The sequence below is a fragment of the Schistocerca nitens genome, chromosome 1, assembly GCF_023898315.1.
Source record: "Schistocerca nitens isolate TAMUIC-IGC-003100 chromosome 1, iqSchNite1.1, whole genome shotgun sequence".
Lineage (NCBI taxonomy): Eukaryota > Metazoa > Arthropoda > Insecta > Orthoptera > Acrididae > Schistocerca > Schistocerca nitens.
Genome location: NC_064614.1, coordinates 793,762,478 through 793,784,380, shown reverse-complemented (window position 1 = coordinate 793,784,380; position 21,903 = coordinate 793,762,478). Strand labels below are relative to the sequence as shown.

The window sequence follows — 21,903 nt, the reverse complement described above, 5'->3', positions numbered from 1 at the left end:
GCCCCAGGGAGGACTCGAACTTCCGACGGGGGAGCCGCGAACCGTGGCAAGGCGCCTAAGACTTCTCGGCTGCCCCGCAGGCTATCTTCCTTTCAGTAACAAAACGTTACTGGTGCTTAACATCGAATGGAAAGAGAAGTTTCCTGAAATGACATATGAAATGGTAGTCCATTGCGTGTTGTGGGTTTCCTGGGATCTTGCGAGTGGCCTGAGTCATTTCGATTTCAGTCTTCCTCTTCGAGTTTTGCCTGCAAGGAGCGGGAAGACGACCTACTCTTTCAGCCACCTGCGCGTTTCCTGGAAATATCGTCGTTATGCAGACAATCTGTTTTCTACGCTAACAATAGCTTAGTGTGTGGCGCGGCGGGCTGGAGCCATCAAAACTGCGTCCCGGTTTCACACATAATGCACTTGATTCTACCTTCGTAATATTATACATTTAACATTCTTTTTGTAATTAATCAACCATTAATTGAGAGACTATTCGTTGTAGACGAACATATAAACCTGTTATTAACTGCTAATGTATTTACATTTATCTAAATTCAAAAAAAAAAAAAAAATGGTTCAGATGGCTCTGAGCACTATGGGACTCAACTTCTGAGGTCATTAGTCCCCTAGAACTTAGAACTAGTTAAACCTAACTAACCTAAGGACATCACACACATCCATGCCCGAGGCAGGATTCGAACCTGCGACCGTAGCAGTCGCGCGGTTCCGGACTGAGCGCTTAGAACCGCTAGACCACCGCGGCCGGCATTTATCTAAATCTACATCTATATGATTACTCTGGAATTCACATTTAAACGGTTAGCAGAGGGATCACAGAACCACTTTCAAACTATTCCTCGTCCGTTCCATCCTCGAATAGCATGTGGGAATATGAGCACCAGTCCGCATCTCGTGGTCGTGCGGTAGCGTTCTCGCTTCCCACGCCCGGGTTCCCGGGTTCGATTCCCGGCGGGGTCAGGGATTTTCTCTGCCTCGTGATGACTGGGTGTTGTGTGATGTCCTTAGGTTAGTTAGGTTTAAGTAGTTCTAAGTTCTAGGGGACTGATGACCATAGCTGTTAAGTCCCATAGTGCTCAGAGCCATTTGAACCAGCCATTTATGAGCACCAAAATCTTACCGAGCGAGCTGTGATTTCCCTTATTTTATTACGATTGTCATTTCTCTATGTGTTGTGATAGTCAAAAAAAAATTCTGGCATTCGGAGTAGAAAGCTGATGACTGAATTTTCGCGAAAATATCTCGCCGCAACGAAAAACACCGTCGTTTTAATGTTTGATATCGCAAGTCACTTATGATATCCGTGACACTTTCTCTCATACTTCGCGGTAATGCAAAACGAACTGATCTTCTTTGAAGTTTTCCGGTGTTCTTTCTCACTCGTATCTGGTAATGACCCCATACTACCCAACATTACTCCATGAGACAACGGACAAGCGCATTTCTGCGAATAAAAAGCTGTATTTGGTTCGCCTTCCCCACAACATTTCGTATGTGATGGTTCCAATGTATACTATTCTTAACTGTAATCCCTCAGTATCGAGCTGAATCGACAATCTTTGAATTTGTGTGATCTTATGACAACTGAAACTTAACAAATCGTTTTGGTACGTTTGGAAGACCTCACACTATTTATTGTTTAGGATCAATTGCCACTTACAGGACGATGCAGATATCTTGTCTAAATCATTTTGCAGTTTTTTCTTGGTCTTCTGATGACTTCACTAGACGACAGACAACGGATTCAATTGAGCTACAAAAGACTGAGAGGGCTGCTCAGAATATCTCCCTTATTCCCCCCCCCCCCCCCCCTGCTCCCCGCAAAGCCACAGAGACAAGTGATTCTTCAAGACGTATAAATCAACTTCAAACCCTTCAGTAATTTGCAACTGAATTCAAAATGGTTCAAATGGCTCTGAGCACTATGGGACTTAACATCAGAGGTCATCAGTCCCCTAGAACTTAGAACTACTTAAACCCAACTAACCTAAGGACAGCACACACATCCATGCCCGAGGCAGGATTCGAACTTGCGACCGTAGCAGTCTCGCGGTTCCGGACTGAAGCGCCTAGAACCGCTCGGCCATCGCGGCCGGCTACAACTGAATTAATATGTTGTGGAAAAGTAAACCAGAAGAAGATTAGAAAAGCTTTGAAATTATGTTTAAAGTTTGTTGGAAGTTGTTAAAAACTGTTAATCTGACACTGGATGAATACAGTCTGGTTTATTTGCGCTCCGTTTTAAGAAAAGCTAGTTTTACACGCATCTCAATGTTTATGGCCTCGTATGTCATGAACTATGAGTCGTAAAATTATACAATATTACAGATGCTTTCAATGGTATATGTCGATACTGCCTACGAAATGTGTTTCGAATAGATTTAGTAATAAAGAAGTACTAAATTAAAACGTTATGTCTAATGCTGAAGTTCTTCTGTATGAACAGCGAAAATACAGTTACGGGATTATTTTCTCACTTGTTTGATCTTTTTTGCCCACGTTCAGTTCCTAATCTATTACATATGGAAACATTTCTATACGTCACCAGAATGAAATTTTCACTCTGCAGCAGAGTGTGCGCTGATTTTGAAACTTCCTGGCAGATTTAAACTGTGTACCGGACCGAGATTCGAACTCAGGACCTTTGCCTTTCGCGGGTAAGTGCACTACCAGCTCATTTTTGTTCTATATTGTTCGTTGAATTTGTTCGTGGCGGACATCCGGTGACACTCGTTCAGGTTGCTTGTTGATCCGTTTACCCAGTTATTTTTTTTTTTTTACTACAGAGGGTAGTTAAACCCTCTGACCGAACACGCTGACCAACTGAGCTATCCAAGCACGACGCACGAATCGTCCTCACAATTTCACTTCCACCAGTACCTCGTCGCCTACCTTCCAAACTTCACAGAAGTTCTCCTACGAAAGTATTCTATACGTCTTTCTTGCATCCGCAGAGCCTGATTCGCACCTGGTGGCCAAAAGTGGAACAAGTTCTTTTCCAGGGTAAATCTCTGTGAGTAGCTACACTTTAATTATAACCACCCAATAGGTACATTAAGAACAGCACACGGTGTATAACACTTTCTTAGGGTGGGTACTCCATATATCACCTGGATTTCACTGGATGGCTTCCCGTCATTTACAACGAACTGTGAGTTTCCTGCCGTAAAATCGCGTATCGAGTCGCACAGACCCATTTTGGGTGCGTGATACCAGAGCACAGGGGATACGGCTGGATCAGCTATTACTCGAATCCGCGGTGCCGCCGCTGACGCCCACGGCTGAGTCAGCCGCAGCGCCCCAGCTAGCGGGCGACGGCGTTTTCGCTGCTCGTGATGCGCATGCGGGCGCTGCTTTCTCCGGGCCCGTGAGAAACGTGAGGGCCCAGCTTCACTTTCCCAGCGGGATATGAGTCCGCGGAAGACGGCAGCGGGTCAGGGAGAGCAACTGAGCAACTGGACACCCGCTTTGCGTTGGGTAACCGCCTCCCGTCCCGTTACGTCTTCCACGAAGTACGTGTGCCACTACACCAAGATTACTCACAGAAGCAACTAAGTAGTTACAAGGGAACCTCTCCATCGTACCCCCCTCAGATTTAGTTACAAGTTGGCACAGTGGATAGGCCTTGAAAAACTGAACACAGATCAATCGAGAAAACAGGAAGAAATTGTGTGGAACTATGAAAAAAATAAGCAAAATATACAAACTGAGTAGTCCATGTGCAAGATAGGCCACATCAAGGATAGTGCGAGCTCAGGAGCGCCGTGATCCCGTGGTTAGCGTGAGCAGCAGCGGAACGAGAGGTCCTTGGTTCAAGTCTTTCCTCGAGTGAAAAGTTTACTTTCTTTATTTTCGCAAAGTTATGATCTGCCCTTCGTTCATTGACGTCTCTGTTCACTGTAATAAGTTTAGTGTCTGTGTTTTGCGACCGCACTGCAAAACCGTGCGATTAGTAAACGAAAGGACGTGCCTCTCCAATGGGAACCGAAAACATTTGATGCAAGGTCATTGGTCAACCGATTCCTCCACAGGAAAACACGTCTGATATATTCTATACGACACTGGTGACGGCATGTGCGTCAAATGGTTCAAATGGCTCTGAGCACTATGGGACTCAACTGCTGAGGTCATTAGTCCCCTAGAACTTAGAACTAGTTAAACCTAACTAACCTAAGGACATCACAAACATCCATGCCCGAGGCAGGATTCGAACCTGCGACCGTAGCGGTCTTGCGGTTCCAGACTGCAGCGCCTTTAACCGCACGGCCACTTCGGCCGGCCCATGTGCGTCATATGACAGTAATATGTTGTCGACCCACCTAACTTGTACACTTGGCGAATGGGTAAAAAGATTCTTCTACCTTGCCCGATTTAGGTTTTCTTGCGGATGTGATAGTCACTCCCAAAAAAGTTATGAAAACATAAAGAGTTTGTCACATAAACTGCAACAAATGAATGCAAGAGTTTCACAGTCGCACGGTTTTCCCTGTGCTCTGTCGAAACATATGTTTTTAACGTTTTCAAATTTTTCCGTGTTTAGACCGTCAAATCCTGCATATGTCCAAGCAAATCTGAACATGTCCTGGAATTTTGGAGAGCGAATTTGATTATGTGTGAGTGCCTGAACTTTGATAATTGTCTGAAAATAAAAAATTAAACTTTTCAGTCGAGGGAAGACTTTTTTTATATTTATATTTACGGGGAGCGAGCACCTTACCTTTTTTATGTTTTTTTATTTTTGTTGTTTTTTTTTAAATTTTTTATTGGAAATTATTTTCGCTGTCAACCTTTTTTTTATATACATGGACAAAAGGCGTCTTTCAGTTACGACAAACAAAATTAGAAAATTACATCCGTAGCAACAACAGAACAAGAGTTCCTTCTAAACTACGAAAAAGAATTTGAAACTAATAGTGTGATTATAGATAATACAGAAAGAAAAATGTAGCCAAATCCCGCACGCCATTCCATGTGCATGGCCCATCTGCGTACAGATTCCATGTTCCAAATTGGTACAACATTTCGCGGCGTGTGGAGCCCCATGTCGGCGGTCATCCTCTGCCCGGTACTCCCCAACTGTGAGGGGTGTTGTCGAAGACACTGCGCAAGTAGTCCGAAAATAGCTGTCGGTATCGGGGTGTACACTCAAGTGCACTATGACTGTCCTGGAGAAATTGCCAGTAATCAAGCACCATCTTCTCATTATCTCGAAAGAGGTAGTATATGGACATGCCTTTAAACCATGTGAGAGCGTGAGTCTTCGCAGGTGGGAAATAAGTATCCTCTGGACAAAGGAGGAGCCGTGGCTCAATTGTGCGAGGCGCGGTACGTAGGTAGCAGGCGAGGATCTTCTGCACTAGCAGCCATACCTCTAACGCCGATCCACATGTTAAGCGGTGTTCGTCAGTATCCACGAGGTGGCAGCCTTTGTCGTGTTACAACCTACCCGTTCACCACCTGGTACCACGCGGCTCGTACCCGCGTGGGGAGGAACGGCTTCTGGACCGCTCTCCACACTGCAGGCCATAGGGTCGTAGGGCTCTTCCTCTCATTCACATTCCGAGGTATGGACCTTAGCAGCAGTCTGTAAACGTCTCTCGCCTTGGGAGTGCGAGTGTTGGGAAGGTCTGGGTGCACGTAACTATACTCAAGAATAAATGCCGAGAGGTGCGAGAGTGAAGGTGTAATGTGCGCAACCGTGACAGGTGGCAGAAGAGACGCCGGCAGCAATTCCTCTAACAGACGTCCCGTAAGGGAAGCATCTTTGTGGGTCCACAATTTCATCATTGTGCACAAGTATAACGCTGTAGCTCTCGCTCGTACATTTATAAGTCCCAATCCGCCATCACGCGGAGGGAGGGTGAGTGTTTCGTAGCGGACTTTGAATAGGTGTCCGGCGGTAAGGTAATATCCAAACGCTGCTTGCAATCTGTGTGCCATCGCTGTCGATAGCGGTAGGACCTGGGCCATGTGGATCATCCTAGTCGCCACGTGAAGGTTGAGGTATTCCACACGCTGTAGGAGGTCCATCCGTCGAAGTAAGTTCCGGCGAACTTCTGTGCGTATGGCCTGTAGTAATCGTGCATAGTTCATGGCAGCCGTGCGGTGCACATCCTGTGTAAATGTTATACCCAAGAACCGGATCTTGTTAACTAGTGGGAGTGGGGCTAAAGCGTCCTCTTGTAGACCTCTCCCAATCGGCATCGCTGCCGACTTGGCCACATTCATGAGGCTGCCCGCTGCCAATCCATAGCGATTGATCCATTGTATCACCGATCGTACCTCGTCACCAGATCGGACAAGTAATAGAAGGTCATCAGCATATATCCTGCAGTGAAAGGTGTGATCCCTCAAAGACATTCCCGAGCGCCTGTTTTTCAACCTTCCGACAAGTGGTTCGAGTGCGATCGCGTAAAGGATCATGGAGAGTGGGCATCCTTGGCGAACTGACCGTCGGATCGGAAAGGGACCCGCAATCCGTCCATACACCAGTACACGGGATGCAGCTCCACGGAAAAGGCGGTGAAAGATGTCGAGAAAGTCAGGCGGGAAGCCCATGCGGGCCATAACGGACAGAAGGAACTTGTGGTGAACTCTGTCAAAGGCGTGGTCGAAATCAATGGAGATCAGAGCAGCTCGAAGGCGACAGGATGTGGCGATGGCTATTAAATCCCTGCATTCGCTGGTTGCCGTTTGCATGTTGGTCACTCCGCCCTGTGTCGTTTGCTCCATTGAGAGGAGTAGGGGCAGAACCTTCTTTATGCGGCTGGCGAGTAGTCGGGCGAAGATTTTATAGTCCGAGTTGAGCATTGTAATGGGCCTGTAGTCCTCGATCGTCCGACCTCTGGAAGGCTTGTGTATCGGTATAAGCAGACCTTCCACGACTGCAGGTGGCACGTGGGAACAGGGGGTCATCAGTTCTTGGTACATGCTGATCCATCGGGGCATCATTAGATCGCGGAAAGTCCGATAAAACTCGAGCGGCAGTCCGTCTGGCCCGGGAGATTTGTTGAGTGCTCCCTTGTTAAGCGCGTCCTCGATGTTGTCCCGTGTAATTCCATCTAACAGCGTCACCGCTGCTGCATTGTCGAGGGTGTGCGACACGTGCTGCAGTATGTCGTGATCGTCCGCTTCCTCTTCCTCTGTATTCACCTCGTCGTAAAACCGGCGATAGTGATCTGCAAAGGCTTCTGTAACCGCGGCCTGAGTCAGTACGACCCTACCACCTGGCAATACGAGGTCCGTGATCAGCTGCTGTCGCCGTCGGCGGCTGTCGAGCACGATGTGATACATAGACGGGTTTTCTCCTTCCGCTCGGTCTTGACGTCGCGATCGCACGACGACCCCCTCCAAACGTTTCCTCGTAAGGGACAATATTTGACCTTTAATTCGGCGGCTTTCCATTTGTCGGTTTGGAGATGGTGGTTGGCTGTCGAGTTCGCGAAGCATCGTGTAATAAAAGTCCAATGTGTGACGATGCCAAGCTGCGATATCTTTACCGAATTGAGTTAGCACACGCCGAAACGCTGGTTTTGCACAGTCCACCCACCATGCTAGAGTCGAAGGGTATCGGGGAAGACGACGTTCGCAATCCAGCCATGTGTTGGCGATAATCCGACGGCATTCCGGGGCTTGAAGATGTGCCACATTCAGCTTCCAGGGACCTCGGCTGCGCCATATCCGCTGCTGTTGTAGAGTGAGTGTGCACATGAAAGCGCTATGATCGGAGAAGGCAAGCGGCCAACGTTCGGCGTCCAATACTCCCGGCGCTAGAGCTCGTGAGACATAAATGCGGTCTAGGCGACTGGCTGAGTGACTAGTAAGGTATGTCGGCCCGGGACGGTCACCGTGCACTGTCTCCCACGTGCCGGTGAGAAGCAGATCTCGAACCAGGAGCCGAAGTTCTTGACAAGTCGAGAAGTGTGGGACTTGGTCTTTGGGGTGGAGCACACAGTTAAAGTCGCCGCCGAAGATATATTGATCGAAGCGACTGAAAAAGAGGGGGGCGATATCCTCCGAGTAGAACAGCGATCGTTCGCGGCGTTGGTCAGTTCCTGATGGAGCGTAAATGTTAATGATGCGTGTGCCCAGTGCTGTGATCGCCAGCCCCCTTCCTGACGGAAGGTAAGTCACTTCTTCGATGGCAATTCCGTCGCGCACTAGTATTGCCGTACCGCTGCCATTCCAGTCCGCCGGTGACATATATGTCACATAACCGTAGAAAACGGGGAGGGCCGCTATATACACTTCTTGCAACAGGGCAATGTCAACATACGAAGAACGAAGCATCTCACGCAGCAACTGGATCTTCACTGCCGTTCGTATCGTGTTGAGGTTAAGCGTGGCGATACGATAAGCTTGTTGCCGAACCGCAGGTGTTGAGTTATCCATTAAGACTGGAATTGCCTATGGCGCTTCTGACTGTATTGACACCTCCGCATCCCCACAAACCTCACCTGCCGTCCTTTCTAGAAAGCCGGCGCCAATGGCGTGGGCCCTGTTGGCGTAACTTGCATGGTTCCGTCGTCGTCGTGGTCATCCGCCCACGTCGGGGAACTCAAAGCAAGATCGGCTTCCCTAGCTTCCTCAGGACTCGGCATGGGTGCTTGCACTCCAGAAGGTGGTGGGCAGCATCTGTCCTGCATATTGGCATCCGATTTTGCCACTGTAGGTATATGTGATTTGTCCTCAGTTCCGTTCGGTGGTGCCACACTGCAACAAATGGCGGCTGCTTCTGTGGTAGCGTCGTCATTGAAGGTGGAGTCGTCGTCCTCTGGAGGCTGTGTCGCATCCCGTTCGGAAGTTGCTCTACGCCTCCGCTTCCGTCGCTTCGGGGAGCGTTGCTTCCTGGTGTGTCCTTCTGTGTCAGACGACGGCAAAGATTCCCGACGTTCCGGCACAAAGGCAGCTGTAGGCACAATAAGCGAGTCTACGGCCATGCTATCGTTATTTATGTTGTTATCCGTCGACGGGGGCGGCGGCATCGGAATTGAATCCGTAGCTTGAGGAACGGGTGTGTCGTCATCGCCCTGTATTGGAGGATGGAGCCGCGACCCAACAGTAGATGTCGGCAGTCGTGGTGAAGTGGTAGCTGTCGTGAGGGATGCTGCATAAGTCACGGGAAGCAGCGTCGGCTGCGATGGCGGGTCTGCGTCAGCCGGCGGCAGTTGAGTGATTCGACGTTGGAGACATTCTGATCTGAGGTGTCTCTCCTTCCCACAACCAGAGCAGGTCTTTGGTTGCCCATCGTAGATGACGATGGCACGGCAGCCACCGATATTCAGATATGAAGGTACATGTCTTTTAAGTTCTATTCGGACCGGGCGGACTCCATTCAGCACAGGATATGTCTGGAATTGCGTCCATTTTTCCGCAATATGATCATGGACCGTGCCGTAGGGGCGCAGCGCTGTCACGACGTCCTCCGCCGGTAGTTCGAAAGGAAGTTCGAAAATTCTGATCGTGCGAAGTCCCATGCCAGAATAATCGACGTGTACAGTCCCCACATTGCCATCAGCATGGCAGAAACGGAGGCCCTGTTTCGTGTCCCGAAGGATCCGTTCACATGTTGCATCGTTGATGATCTTGACATATACGATACTACTCACAATGGACAAGTGAATGCCGAGAATGTCGGTCGCCGGGATTTTAACTTCTTCTCGTAGAAATCGTTCGACTTCGAGTGCTTTGGGCCGTGCAAATTCGTTGCGGAACGTAAATTTGAGCGTTGATTTTCTGTATTGGTACGCCATAGTGATCTATATGCTGAGTACGGCACGCGCGAAACGGCCGAGTACGATATAAACAACACAAGCGCTCGCTCCGCGGCAGGAACACAAACAGCGCGTCCTCACCGCAGCACAGCCAAAGGCCAACTCTTCTTGAACCAAGGACCTCTCATTCCGCTGCTGCTCACGCTAACCACGGGACCACGGCGCTCCGGAGCTCACACACTCCTTGATGTGGCCTATCTTGCACATGGACTACTCAGTTTGTCTATTTTGCTTATTTTTTTCATAGTTCCACACAACTTATTCCTATTTTCTCGATTGATCTGTGTTCAGTTTTTCAAGGCCTATCCACTGTGTCAACTTATAACTAAATCTGAGGGGGGTACGATGGGGAGGTTCCCTTCTTAGCTTCCCCAGCATTCCAAATCGTAACAGTTTCATCGTATCGTCTCTCCGCAGTTGGGTTTTCATGTAATGCTTCATTTACACCTATAGCTAGACAAAATTGATTGATGATTATAGTTGGTAATACCCACCTGCCTTTCTACGAGGCGTGTTTTTTTAAGTAAGTACCGCTTTGGCTCAAATGGCTCTGAGCACTATGGGACTCAACTGCTGTGGTCATAAGTCCCCTATAACTTAGAACTACTTAAACCTAACTAACCTAAGGACAGCACACAACACCCAGCCATCACGAGGCAGAGAAAATAGTACCGCTTTGAAATTTAAAAAAGACGTGCTAAGATATCTCAATAATTTTATTTTTACGTGAAAGCCTGTACCTTAATCTACGTTTCTATATAATTTCCGTCAACATTGAGGCACTTGTCATAACGTTCTACCAGTTTTTGAATGCCGTCCTCATGGAAGTCTTCCGCCTGACTTGTTAACCACTGCATCACCACTGTTTTGACTTCGTCATCGTCTTGACGACGCTGACCGCCCAGGTGTTTCTTCAAGTGCAGGAACAGATGGTAGTCACTGGGCGCAAGATCGGGGCTCTACGGAGGATGATCTAGAGTTTCGCATCGAAAAGATGTCATGAAATCTTTGGTCTGATTCGCCACATGCGGACGGGCATTGTCTTGCAGCAAAACGATGCCCTTGCTCAACTTCCATGGACTGTTGGTTTGATTCTGGAGTGACGTAGGCCACCCATGTTTCATCGCCCGTAACAATTTGGCTTAAGAAATCATCACCGTCGTTGTGGTACCGCTCAAGAAAAGTCAATGCACTGTCTAAACGTGTGGTTTTGTGCACATCCGTCAACATTTTCAGTACCCAATGTGCGCACAATTGTCGGTAATTCAAGTGCTCGGTCACAATGCCATACAAAACACTACGAGAAACATTAGGAAAGTCATCCCGCAAGGATGAAATCGTAAAGCGTCTGTTTTCTCTCACCTTATTGTCCACTTCCTGCACCAAACTTTCATTACCGACCGAAGGACGCCCACTCCGTTGTTCATCATGCACATTTGTGCGGCCATCTTTAAATGCTCTCACCCACTTTCTTACCATTCCATCACTCATAATGTTTTCTCCGTAAACTGCACAGATCGCACGATGAATATCGATAGCTTTTAGGCCTTTCGCACTAAGAAATCTTATAACAGCCCGTACTCCACAGTCGGTGGGACTCACGATTATCGGAGGCACCTTAAACACTCAGTACACAACGTAAACAAGGAAACATCAGACTGTAATAGCGTCAGTGCGTAGATTAAGGTAGAGGCTTTCATGTAAAAATAAAATTATTGAAATATCTTAGCACGTCTTTTTTAATTTCAAAACGGTACTTACTTAAAAAACACGCCTCGTATTTCCACTCATTTTTATACGACAAGATTTCAGTAAGAATGTCACACGATTAAATGAATAATCTCTAAATAAATCGAATAACAATAAAAATTAATGAAGCAAACAATACTTCCAGGCTTTTGAACGGATAGCGCAGTCGGTATGACCAATACCTGCAAAGGGCATGATCCCCGTTCCTAGTCACAACCTCGCTCCTCACAGTTTTAATCTCCCAGGAAGTTTCAAAACAGTTCACGCTCTGCAGCAAAATGCAAGATTCATTCTTAATTCTGAAATGGGAGAAACATTAAGTGTCAGAGAAATCAAGAATGGAATTCCACAACGTTCAGTGTTGTGTCTATTCTAATTCCTTCTATATCTAAATGACCCTTCTCTTCACATACGTGGTACTTTTTTGTACATGACCCAAGTGCTGCAATTACAGAGACAGTAACAGCAGAAATCGGATATAAAGTTTTCGAAAAAAATAATAAGTGGTTATCTGTAAATGAACTCTCCCTTACTTTCAGAAAAATGGTTATCTGTAAATGAACTCTCCCTTAGTTTCAGAAAAACACCGTTTTTGTACAAATACAGTAACATAGTACATGAAGAGGAGTCCGTGAACGGAGTAGAATAATAGAAGAAATAAGTTATTAAAACCTCAAACTGCTAAATTCAACACATCTTGATCCTCAAATGGTTGCTAGTTTTTGGTAACAAATAAATCATCGTTTTAATATCACTATAATACACTCATTAATGTCTTGTGATTCAGTTTTATGTGGTAATTCATCACTTTCGATTATCCCGAACTGAAAATAATATTCGCTAATGAAATTCCTTGTAAATATTCCACAGCAGTTCGAAAGAAACAGTTCCGTCTGCAGTTACAAGATAGAAGAAAACATTGATTACTCATAATTAAGGCTTTCATTGATCAGTGTCTGAGAAAAACACTTAATACGGAGACACAAGGATCTTAAATCATTTCCCCTATGACTGTAAAAAATCTGAAAGACAGCAATACAAATTTTAATTCTAAACTCAAATAACTTCTTGTGGAGAAATCAGTTTATTCAATAGATGAATATATAATTCTTGTAGTATTTGTAGCAGAGTAAACAAAAATGCACAGTGTGTTGTTAAATTTGTGTTCACTTGTAACAAGACCGATGACAAAACTCACCTAATAATATTCATTTCTCTCCTAAAATGTCGGCATATGACTCATATATAAATGGCCTACATACTTATGCGTTCCAGTTTCGATACAAACCATGCAAATAAACTAGGCAGCATGGAACTAAGCAATAACAGACTGTATAAGATTGGAATTTAAATCAGTAAAATGAGCTGGAATTGCGTACTGTGGTGACAGTGGCCTATTACTATTCATTATTCCAAGATTCGCCTAGGCTAATTTGGGAAAGTCAGAATCAAGATGGCTGAACGACAGAACAAACCCGAGTTAACACTACAGAAACAAATTTACTGGATCATATTAAGTTTAGGTGGCTTTAATAACAACAATCACTGTCAGTTAGACAAGGTATACCTTCAACCCTATAAGGAGAATATTCGGTTTGCCACGCACCGTTTTCAGCTCTTTCGGAAGCCTGCTTAAAATTCATATTGAATTGGAACCCACAATTACCTGCGATAGAAACTGGGACTTACACACCACATAAATACTAATTCTCCATCTGGTCTTCAATGACTGGATGAAGGTGTTCCTTTAAACACGTGAATGTAATAAACAACAAATGTCATTACTGAGAATAAGTAGTGCAATCTCGTGAAAGATTCGTAAATTTATTGAAGAGCGAGTTTAGACGAAGCTTAAACGTATCACGTTCAGTTTCTGCACGAGATCATTGTGTCTTCTGTGATTCCTTCCCATCTACTCTCGCCACAAGAAATCTGATATTTATCATGCCGCCGCTTTATGACGTCACTACAATTTTGATACCAACATCCATATCTTCCTTTACAGTCCTGTTTTTCGTATTCCAACTTTTGCAGTTTTTCTAACACGGATTTTTCTGGTTAACGTTGCTTCCAGTGACTAGTTAACTGCTGCACGCTTAAGTACATGTGCCACTAACCTTTATCATCTTCTGATAAACAATTTTCAATCACTACTTTCCTAGCCTTTTCTTTCTGCGCCGTACGTCATCAATCCACTACGTTTTAAACTCATCTCAAACATATCCCTGTTTTAACGTTCTCACATCATCCACGTCTTCCTTCACGTCATGATCATCAAAGAAGTTTATATCTGCAAGCACGCTTTCAGAAAGTAATTATGAATGGGGGACTGCGATCTGCCAAAACACAATGTTTGTTTCTAGCCCAAACGCTTTTTACCACTGTCGTAGGCCGGCCGGGGTGGCCGAGCGGTTCTAGGCGCTTCAGTCCGGAACCGCGCGACTGCTACGGTCGCAGGTTCGAATTCTGCCTCTGGCATAAATGTGTGATGTTCTTAAGATAGTTAGGTTTAAGTAGTTCTAAGTTCTAGGAGACTGATGACCTCAGATGTTAAGTCCCATAGTACTCAGAGCCATTTGCCTAATGATCTCGATGTCGACGGGACATTAGTCTTTCTTAACATTCCCCATAACACGTAGCCATTGATACTATCACAGCCTTGTGATTACCGAAGCCCTCCTCTGTGTTAACTGATTCAGAAACTTCAGGTGTGCTTGTTTCTAGGGCGTCTAAGACGATACTCTCCCGAGTTGGTCACCTATCTATTCGAAGTAATTTTCGGGTAAGATATTCAGCACGTTTCACACGAAACTTGTCTGACACTAGTTTTGATTATATGACTGTCCTACCCTCTCCGATTTTACATTGTCAGTCGCATAATATTTACTTGCAAGTTTTGGTATTGTATATCTAGATTTTCATTTATAACTAGATTAATACACACACACACACACACATATACACGAAATTTAAAATTACGAATGAAAATGAATCGATAATGCATAATTGGGACAGCCACCATCAGCTCACGAGAGATGTGGGATCATCACTAATATGGGTCATTCTTTCCAAGTCCGACACAGCCCTGGGTATGTTAACAATTTTGATAAACCAAAAGTCTACTGCGATTGTTTAAAATACTCAGGCATTTCAGACGTATGCTGGAACGTATGCAGGAGATTCAGCTGCCCCTACCAATAGTTTCTATGCAACTTCCAAAACTATATGCGAGATTTTCATAGTCTCTCGGTCACTACTCTAAATCTGTTAGTCTTACAGAAAAAATGAACAGAGCCCTTTTGTAGGAAATTTAACGTAGTTAAATTTTTTGCTGCGATACGTTTTACCTGGAGGCTACAATTTTCGATTTATTCAAGAAAAACGCGTTTGGAGGTCACTTTTGTACATTTTTCTTAATAAATTCGAGAACTATCTCGCTATAAAATTTAATTGCATTACATTTCCTATAAAGACCTCCTGTTCATTTTTTCTGTAGGTCTGTGTATAGCAAGTAAGAAAATATGAAAACTGCACGTTTTTTGAAGGCATTGCAGGTTCCATAAAACCACAGATGGCGCAGCTGAATCACCATGAATTACGTAGAGCTTATAAATTCAACGTCTTATTAGACTTACATAATTGCACAAGGGGGCACGTCTACAGACAATAAACAAACCGTTGCAGCAGCAGAAGCAGCAGTAGTAGCAGTTTTACAAGGACGTTGGTCATTTCGCTGTACTTCAATTTAAGGACAGAAAATAATTGTTATAATACAGGCATTTACAACTCCAGTATGACAGGGACAGGACGTGAAGTTGGTCATGGGCTGATAGTAAGATCTAGACTGCCATTTGTCTGAAGTGATTCAGGAAAACCATAGAAAGCTTAAATCAGGATATCAGTATGAGGATTAGAACCTTTGTCCTCTCGAATACAAAGTCACGCAACACAACGTCAACCGATTTATCCTTGGGGTCAAAATGGTTCAAATGGCTCTGAGCACTATGGGACTTAACATCTGTGGTCATCAGTCCCCTAGAACTTAGAACTACTTAAACCTAACTAACCTAAGGACATCACACACATCCATGCCCGAGGCAGGATTCGAACCTGCGACCGTAGCGGTCACGCGGTTTCAGACTGAAGCGCCTAGGGTTGCATGGCCTTTATCCTTGGGGTACAATAGTGTTTTGTGTATACATACTTGAAAAGAAGTTACCCAAAATATGTAAAAAGATAGTACTATACTGTTCACCTATTTCTGATCATCAATGCTGCACGCACTGCACACATTTTTTGTGCTGCAGCTTCCCATTTGTTGATAGCATTACTCCACAATGAGCGTTGTTGACCCCAGAAAAAGGATAAAATGTGTTTTAGGTTTTCCTGGGATTTGATGATTTTGAAATGTTCTCGAACAGATGACGCCTACCAACTGAATACCTTAGAGCATTTCAAACTGCTGAAAATTTTTTGAAAGGACAGATGTGTTTTATTATTATAACTGTGTAAGCTTGCATGGCAAGTGCCCGTGCGAATAAATCTCTTTTGGGCATTGAGTGGCAAATTTTGAAACTAAAAAGAACAATTGAAAGGTACAGTTTCTAACCTCTTTGCAGTGTTCCTCTTCAGCGACGGCTTAGTCGGCCTGAAGAGAATCCCTACAAAGATGGTTCATAAACTAAATTATCTTTTCATAGCGAAGTCAGAAAGCCTAGTGTTTAGAACCGTTCTCTGCAGAGCAGACTGGCTTTCAGCAGTGTGAACCGTTTGCAGCAGAGATATCGGACAACGAACTATGAAATATCGATATATCAGAATCAGATACGCCACAGTTTTAATCAATGTTTACAAGCCGAGACATCGGTAACATCTATATTTTGTGGCGATGTAATCGGAAAATATATTATTTCATCATCATCATCTATCTCATAAAGGAGAAATCTCAATTCGCCTTTCTTTTTAATATCGGAATATTTACAGCATGAGAAAGGTACCTACACTTTTTCCGTTGAAGTTCTTAAAGAATTTTAACTGTTTTCAGTGTGTGTTTTGGTTAACCCTCTCTCTCTCGAAAGTAAGGTACGTAGAAAAGTTTCAGATATAATTCTCGAAAGGTGGAAGGTAAAAAACAAAACGGGGAACTCTAGACATCTAAACTTTTATCTAGAATTATCAGTACATTTACAGGTGGACCCCCCTAGAGAGTTGGGAAGTAATCCGGTCACATTCCGGAGGGAAATATCGCAATTTAGTTTCAGTCTGTATCAGGTAACGAGGAAATAATTATAAGCTGAAGGGGGTTCAGTTCCAACAGAAAAACTATTTTCAAAAGCTGTTGAAATGATTTCTGCTCAGAAAATTAGATTATAATGTATCATTTAATATGGTTTCCCTTAATTTTTTTATTAATTCATAAAACTGATTCTTCACAATTTTAAATAACACGTGCAATCTTGAATTATAATCTGAATTCTAAACCTAAATATTCGGCACCGACCTTCCGAAACAACGACATTTTTATTTGATTAACCATCGATATTGATATTTAGAGCTGACACATTCAATTATATCGAACATCGATAACTCCACCGATATTAACGCCCAGTAACAACGAGATTTTTGTGTGTTGCAGGCAGCCACCTTGGACCGCGCTGCTGCTATCGGTGGTGGCAGCGTGCAGCGTGGCGCATGCGCAGTTCCTGGGGGAGGAGTGCGCCCTGCTGCTGGACGGGCCGGGGCGCACCAGCGCCTTCGACTATGCCCTCAACGCCCTGCGTGGCTCCTTGTGAGTAGAGATCGGTCTGCCACTGGCACCACGCATATTGCAGTCTATCTGAAACCATTCTGCTGTTTCTCGTTTGAAACTTGCCGCTTTTGGTGTTTACTGTCACTCACATTGTTCTTCTTGAAGATTTGATACTACACAACTGGCCATTAAAATTGCTACACCAAGAAGAAATGCAGATGATAAACGGATATTCATTTGGCAAATATATTATACTAGAACTGACACGTGATTACATTTTCGCGCAATTTCGGTGGATAGATCTTGAGAAATCAGTACCCAGATCAACCACCTCTGGCCGTAATAACGGCCTTGATACGCCTGGGCATTAAGTCAAACAGAGCTTGGATGGCGTTTACAGGTACAGCTGCCCATGCAGCTTCAACACGATACCACAGTTCATCAAGAGTAGTGACTGGCGCATTGTGACGAGCCAGTTGCTCGGCCACCATTGACCAGACGTTTTCAATTGGTGAGAGATCTGGAGAATGTGCTGGCCAGGGCAGCAGTGGAACATTTTCTGTATCCAGAAAGGCCCGTACAGGACCTGCAACATGCGCTCATGCATTATCCTGATGAAATGTAGGGTTTCGCAGGGACGAATGAGGGTAGAGCCACGGGTCGGTACACATCTGAAATGTAACGTCCACTGTCCAAAGTGCCGTCAATGCGAACAAGAGGTGACCGAGACGTGTAACCAATGGCACCCCATACCATCGCGCCGGGCGATACGCCAGTATGGCGATAACGAATGCACGCTTCCAATGTCCGTTCACCGCAATGTCGCCAAACACGGATGCGACCATCATGATGTAAACTGAACCTGTATTCATCCGAAAAAACGACGTTTTGCCATTCGTGCACCCATGTTCGTCGTTGAGTACACTATCCCAGGCGCTCCTGTCTGTGATGCACCGTCAAGGGTAACTGCAGCCATGGTCTCCGAGCTGATAGTCCATGCTGCTGCAAACGTCGTCCAACTGTTCGTGCAGATGGTTGTCTTGCAAACGTCCCCACCTGTTGACTTAGGGATCGAGACGCGGCTGCACGATCCGTTACAGCCATGCGGATAAGATGCCTGTCATCTCGACTGCTAGTGATACGAGGCCGTTGGGATCCAGCACGGCATTCCGTGTTACCCTCCTGAACCCACCGGTTCCATATTCTGCTAACAGTCATTGGATCTTGACCAACGGTAGCAGCAATGCCTTGATACGATAAACCGCAATCGCAACACAACAACTTTTCACCAGACAACGCCGATCAACTGCTGTTTGAGTGGGAGAAATCGGTTGGACACTATCCTCATGTCAGCACGTTGTTGGTGTCGCCACCAGCGCCAACTTTGTGTGAATGCTCTGAAAAGCTAGTCATTTGCATATCACAGCATCGTCTTCCCGTCGGTTAAATTCCGCGTCTGTAGCACGTCATCTTCGTGATGTATCAATTTCAATGGCCAGTAGTGTATGTCACCTGAGCAAAAAAATTCCATCTGGGACTGGGTGACATTGCAACCATTCTAAAGCTGCCCATGCCGACTGATGGTGATGTACCTGTGAAGTGGAAACGCGATAGGACATCCGTGGGTAAATCAAGACCAGACATGTACTGACACACGGGAACCGTCGAGCATTGCGGAGGGTGGTTGTAAAACGTGGCATGAAGTTAGCGGAAGAAAATCACGTTACAAAGTGCTAATACAGTCCAGCTAGCGCAATCATGTGCGCAGGTAGTTCAAAAGAGTGCGGTACGACGGTCGGGCAGTTCCTCATAAGCCACACTTTTCTGTACTCAATGCGACGCCAATGGGCAGTGAATGTCTGGAAAAGAGTGGGTAGGCGTGATAAATCACATTGTACCTTGTGGCAACAACATAGAAGGGTTTGGGTTCAGCGAATGCCTAGGAGACCGTTACCCACTATTGAGGGGGTAGTGTAACAGTATTGTTTTTCGTGGTTAGGATGTGGCCCCTTCATTGCACTTAAGGAAAATGCGAAAGGATAGAAGCATTTTTTTTATGGAATTGGGTACTTCGTACAGTAGAGGAACTGTATGGAGACGAGCATTGTGTCAGCATGACATTGCACGCTCTCACAATGTAGTATACTTGAGTTAATAGTTTGTTGAAATAGATTGACCTGCCCAGAGTCTGACCTGAACGCTATGGAACATCTCTGGGATAAGTTAGAATATCTACTTCACTCCGGATTCCAGCGACCAACATCACATCCTTATGTGGTTTCGGTTCTTCAGGAAGAATGGGCTGCCATTCCTCCACAAACATGCAGTTATCTCACTGAACGTGTCCCCAGCAGAGTTCAGACTTTGGTAAAAGTGAAGAGTGGACACAACTCATATTAATATCCACTAATATCCGAATACTTTTGATCAGATAGCGTGTTCTTCAGTGTATTGACTTAGTTTTAATGGATTCCTTGTTTTCAAGGACTCACAGCAAAGATTTTGTGTTCGCTGAGTCAAAAGATTCCTCTTAATCTAGTAATACCAGGTATACTCATTGTTGTGCTATACGAGGCCAAATCAGAAAGCCATTTACCTATTTTTTTAGGTGCATACAGGTAATGACAAATATACATCCAGTTCTATGTACCTTACACTATTTTTCCACATAGTCCCCTCTACGGTTATCGCATTTGTCCCATCGCAGTACTAAATGTGAGAAGTAGAATTCGAACTGACTATGGACTGCTGTCTTGGCGTCATCGTTACTTGTCAATCGCTGTCCTGCCAGGAACTTCTTAAACGGTCCGAAAACGTGGAAATCACTAGGCGCGAGCTCTGGACTGTACGGTGGGTGGCCAGAATCTCCCAGTAAAGTGCGCGGAGCTTTTCGGCAATTCTGATTGCCACATGTGGTGGAGCGGAATCACGTTCACCAAATGTCCTCGGCACCTTCGCTTGACGGCAGCGCTCAGACCTGACAGTGTGGAACAGTAACTGTCGGCATTGATGGTTGTGTCGTGTGTGGCATGAAATCCAGCAGGAACAGTCCACGGCTATACCAGATGGACTTTAACATCACTTTTCGAACAGATGGCGCTGAACGGAATTTTTTTTGTCGCAGGCGAACCCAGATGTTTCCACGCCATGCTCTGCTGCTTGGATTCCGGTGTAAAATACAGTATCCATGTTTTATCGCTTGCTTTTCATGGTGTCATCGAACTGCTTAGGTTGGTTGGTTGGTTTGGGGAAGACCAGACAGCTTGGTCATCGGACTCATCGGATTAGGGAAGGATGGGGAAGGAAGTCGGCCGTGCCCTTTGAGAGGAACCATCCCGGCATTTGCCTGGAGTGATTTAGGGAAATCACGGAAAACCTAAATCAGGATGGCCGGACGCGGGATTGAACCGTCGTCCTTCCGAATGCGAGTCCAGTGTCTAACCACTGCGCCACCTCGCTCGGTGAACTGCTTAGGTACCCAACGTCATGAAACCTTCTCGTACCCTAAGGAACCGTGAACGATGTCCCACACGATATTCCAGGCTCCTGTTAAATGGCCATGATGTGAACACACTGATGTACTTTCACCATTGCATCTATGCGGGAAATGGTTTCGTCAGTCAGAGACGAACGCGGCCTCCCCGACAGCTTATTGTCGTGCAAGACTGCACCGCCTGTGTCGAACTCACAATACCACCACCTCACAGTTCTGAAAGCGAAACTGTTTTCTTCATATATGGGATGCATTTCCCTGTAGATCTCAATGGGCGTTCGTCTCTTGCTCCATAGAAAACGAATCACACTTCGTTACTCTAACGCCGTGGACGTGTGAAGCACAACTGCCATGTTTAACAACTGACTGCAGCGCCGTGCGGCGGAGCTACCGGCAGATGAGGCCGGCACGAACGAAGAAAGGGCCAACGCTGGGAATGTGTATGCTGGCTTCACATTTACACACGTAATTTGGCTAAACAAAGGTAGAGGCAAAGACTTTTCGATTTACCCCCGTATTTTGTTCGGGAACAGGAAACGGCCCATTCCGCTATATACGTTTAAAAAGTCATTTCCCTGACATTGAAATTTAATCTTTTTCCTATGCAGACGATATTAGCGAATATCCTGTACATTACGGGAGGATGAGAGCTTGAAAATCCGAAGTGCATTAAACAGCAACTTACAATGTGTATATCACGAAGATCCCAGTCATCACAGCCCAACTGAATACGCTCGATCACATCGAAAATGGCACTCGCCATACAAGACACGGCCCCAGCAAGTATAGAGGGCAGACGGCGCTGCCAAATCTGTTGGGGCGGTGTAGGCGGGGACGGCGGTAGCGTCCACTTTCGCGCCTGCGGAAGGCGCTTCCAGGTGTGCGTGCCAGCAGCCAGGGTCTGCGCCGCGCCTCCCCCGTCAGCTGTCGCTGAAGGCAGGCAGTAAAACGTCAGGCGGCGCTGGCTGGCACTCCGCCACTGGGACGCAGTTCCGTGCTGCTTTCACCCACTACACCACATTTTGGAACGGGCGCCGGTCACACGTACCTGCCATACGAGTCTCTATCTGGGACGCCAGACTGTGCGATTTCGATTTGAATCTGAAGACATGGAAGACGATCATACGAGA

The 21,903-nt window shown here is 45.6% G+C and overlaps 1 protein-coding gene across 1 annotated transcript in view; it reads left to right on the top strand.

The window, feature by feature from the left end:
* LOC126262357 (peroxidase-like) overlaps positions 1-21,903 on the top strand; it is a 291,332-nt gene that overhangs the window by 99,675 nt on the left and 169,754 nt on the right. The window contains exon 2 of the mRNA XM_049958941.1: positions 17,167-17,319. Coding sequence (XP_049814898.1) covers positions 17,167-17,319 — 153 coding nt within the window. The remainder of the gene's footprint in view (positions 1-17,166; positions 17,320-21,903) is intronic.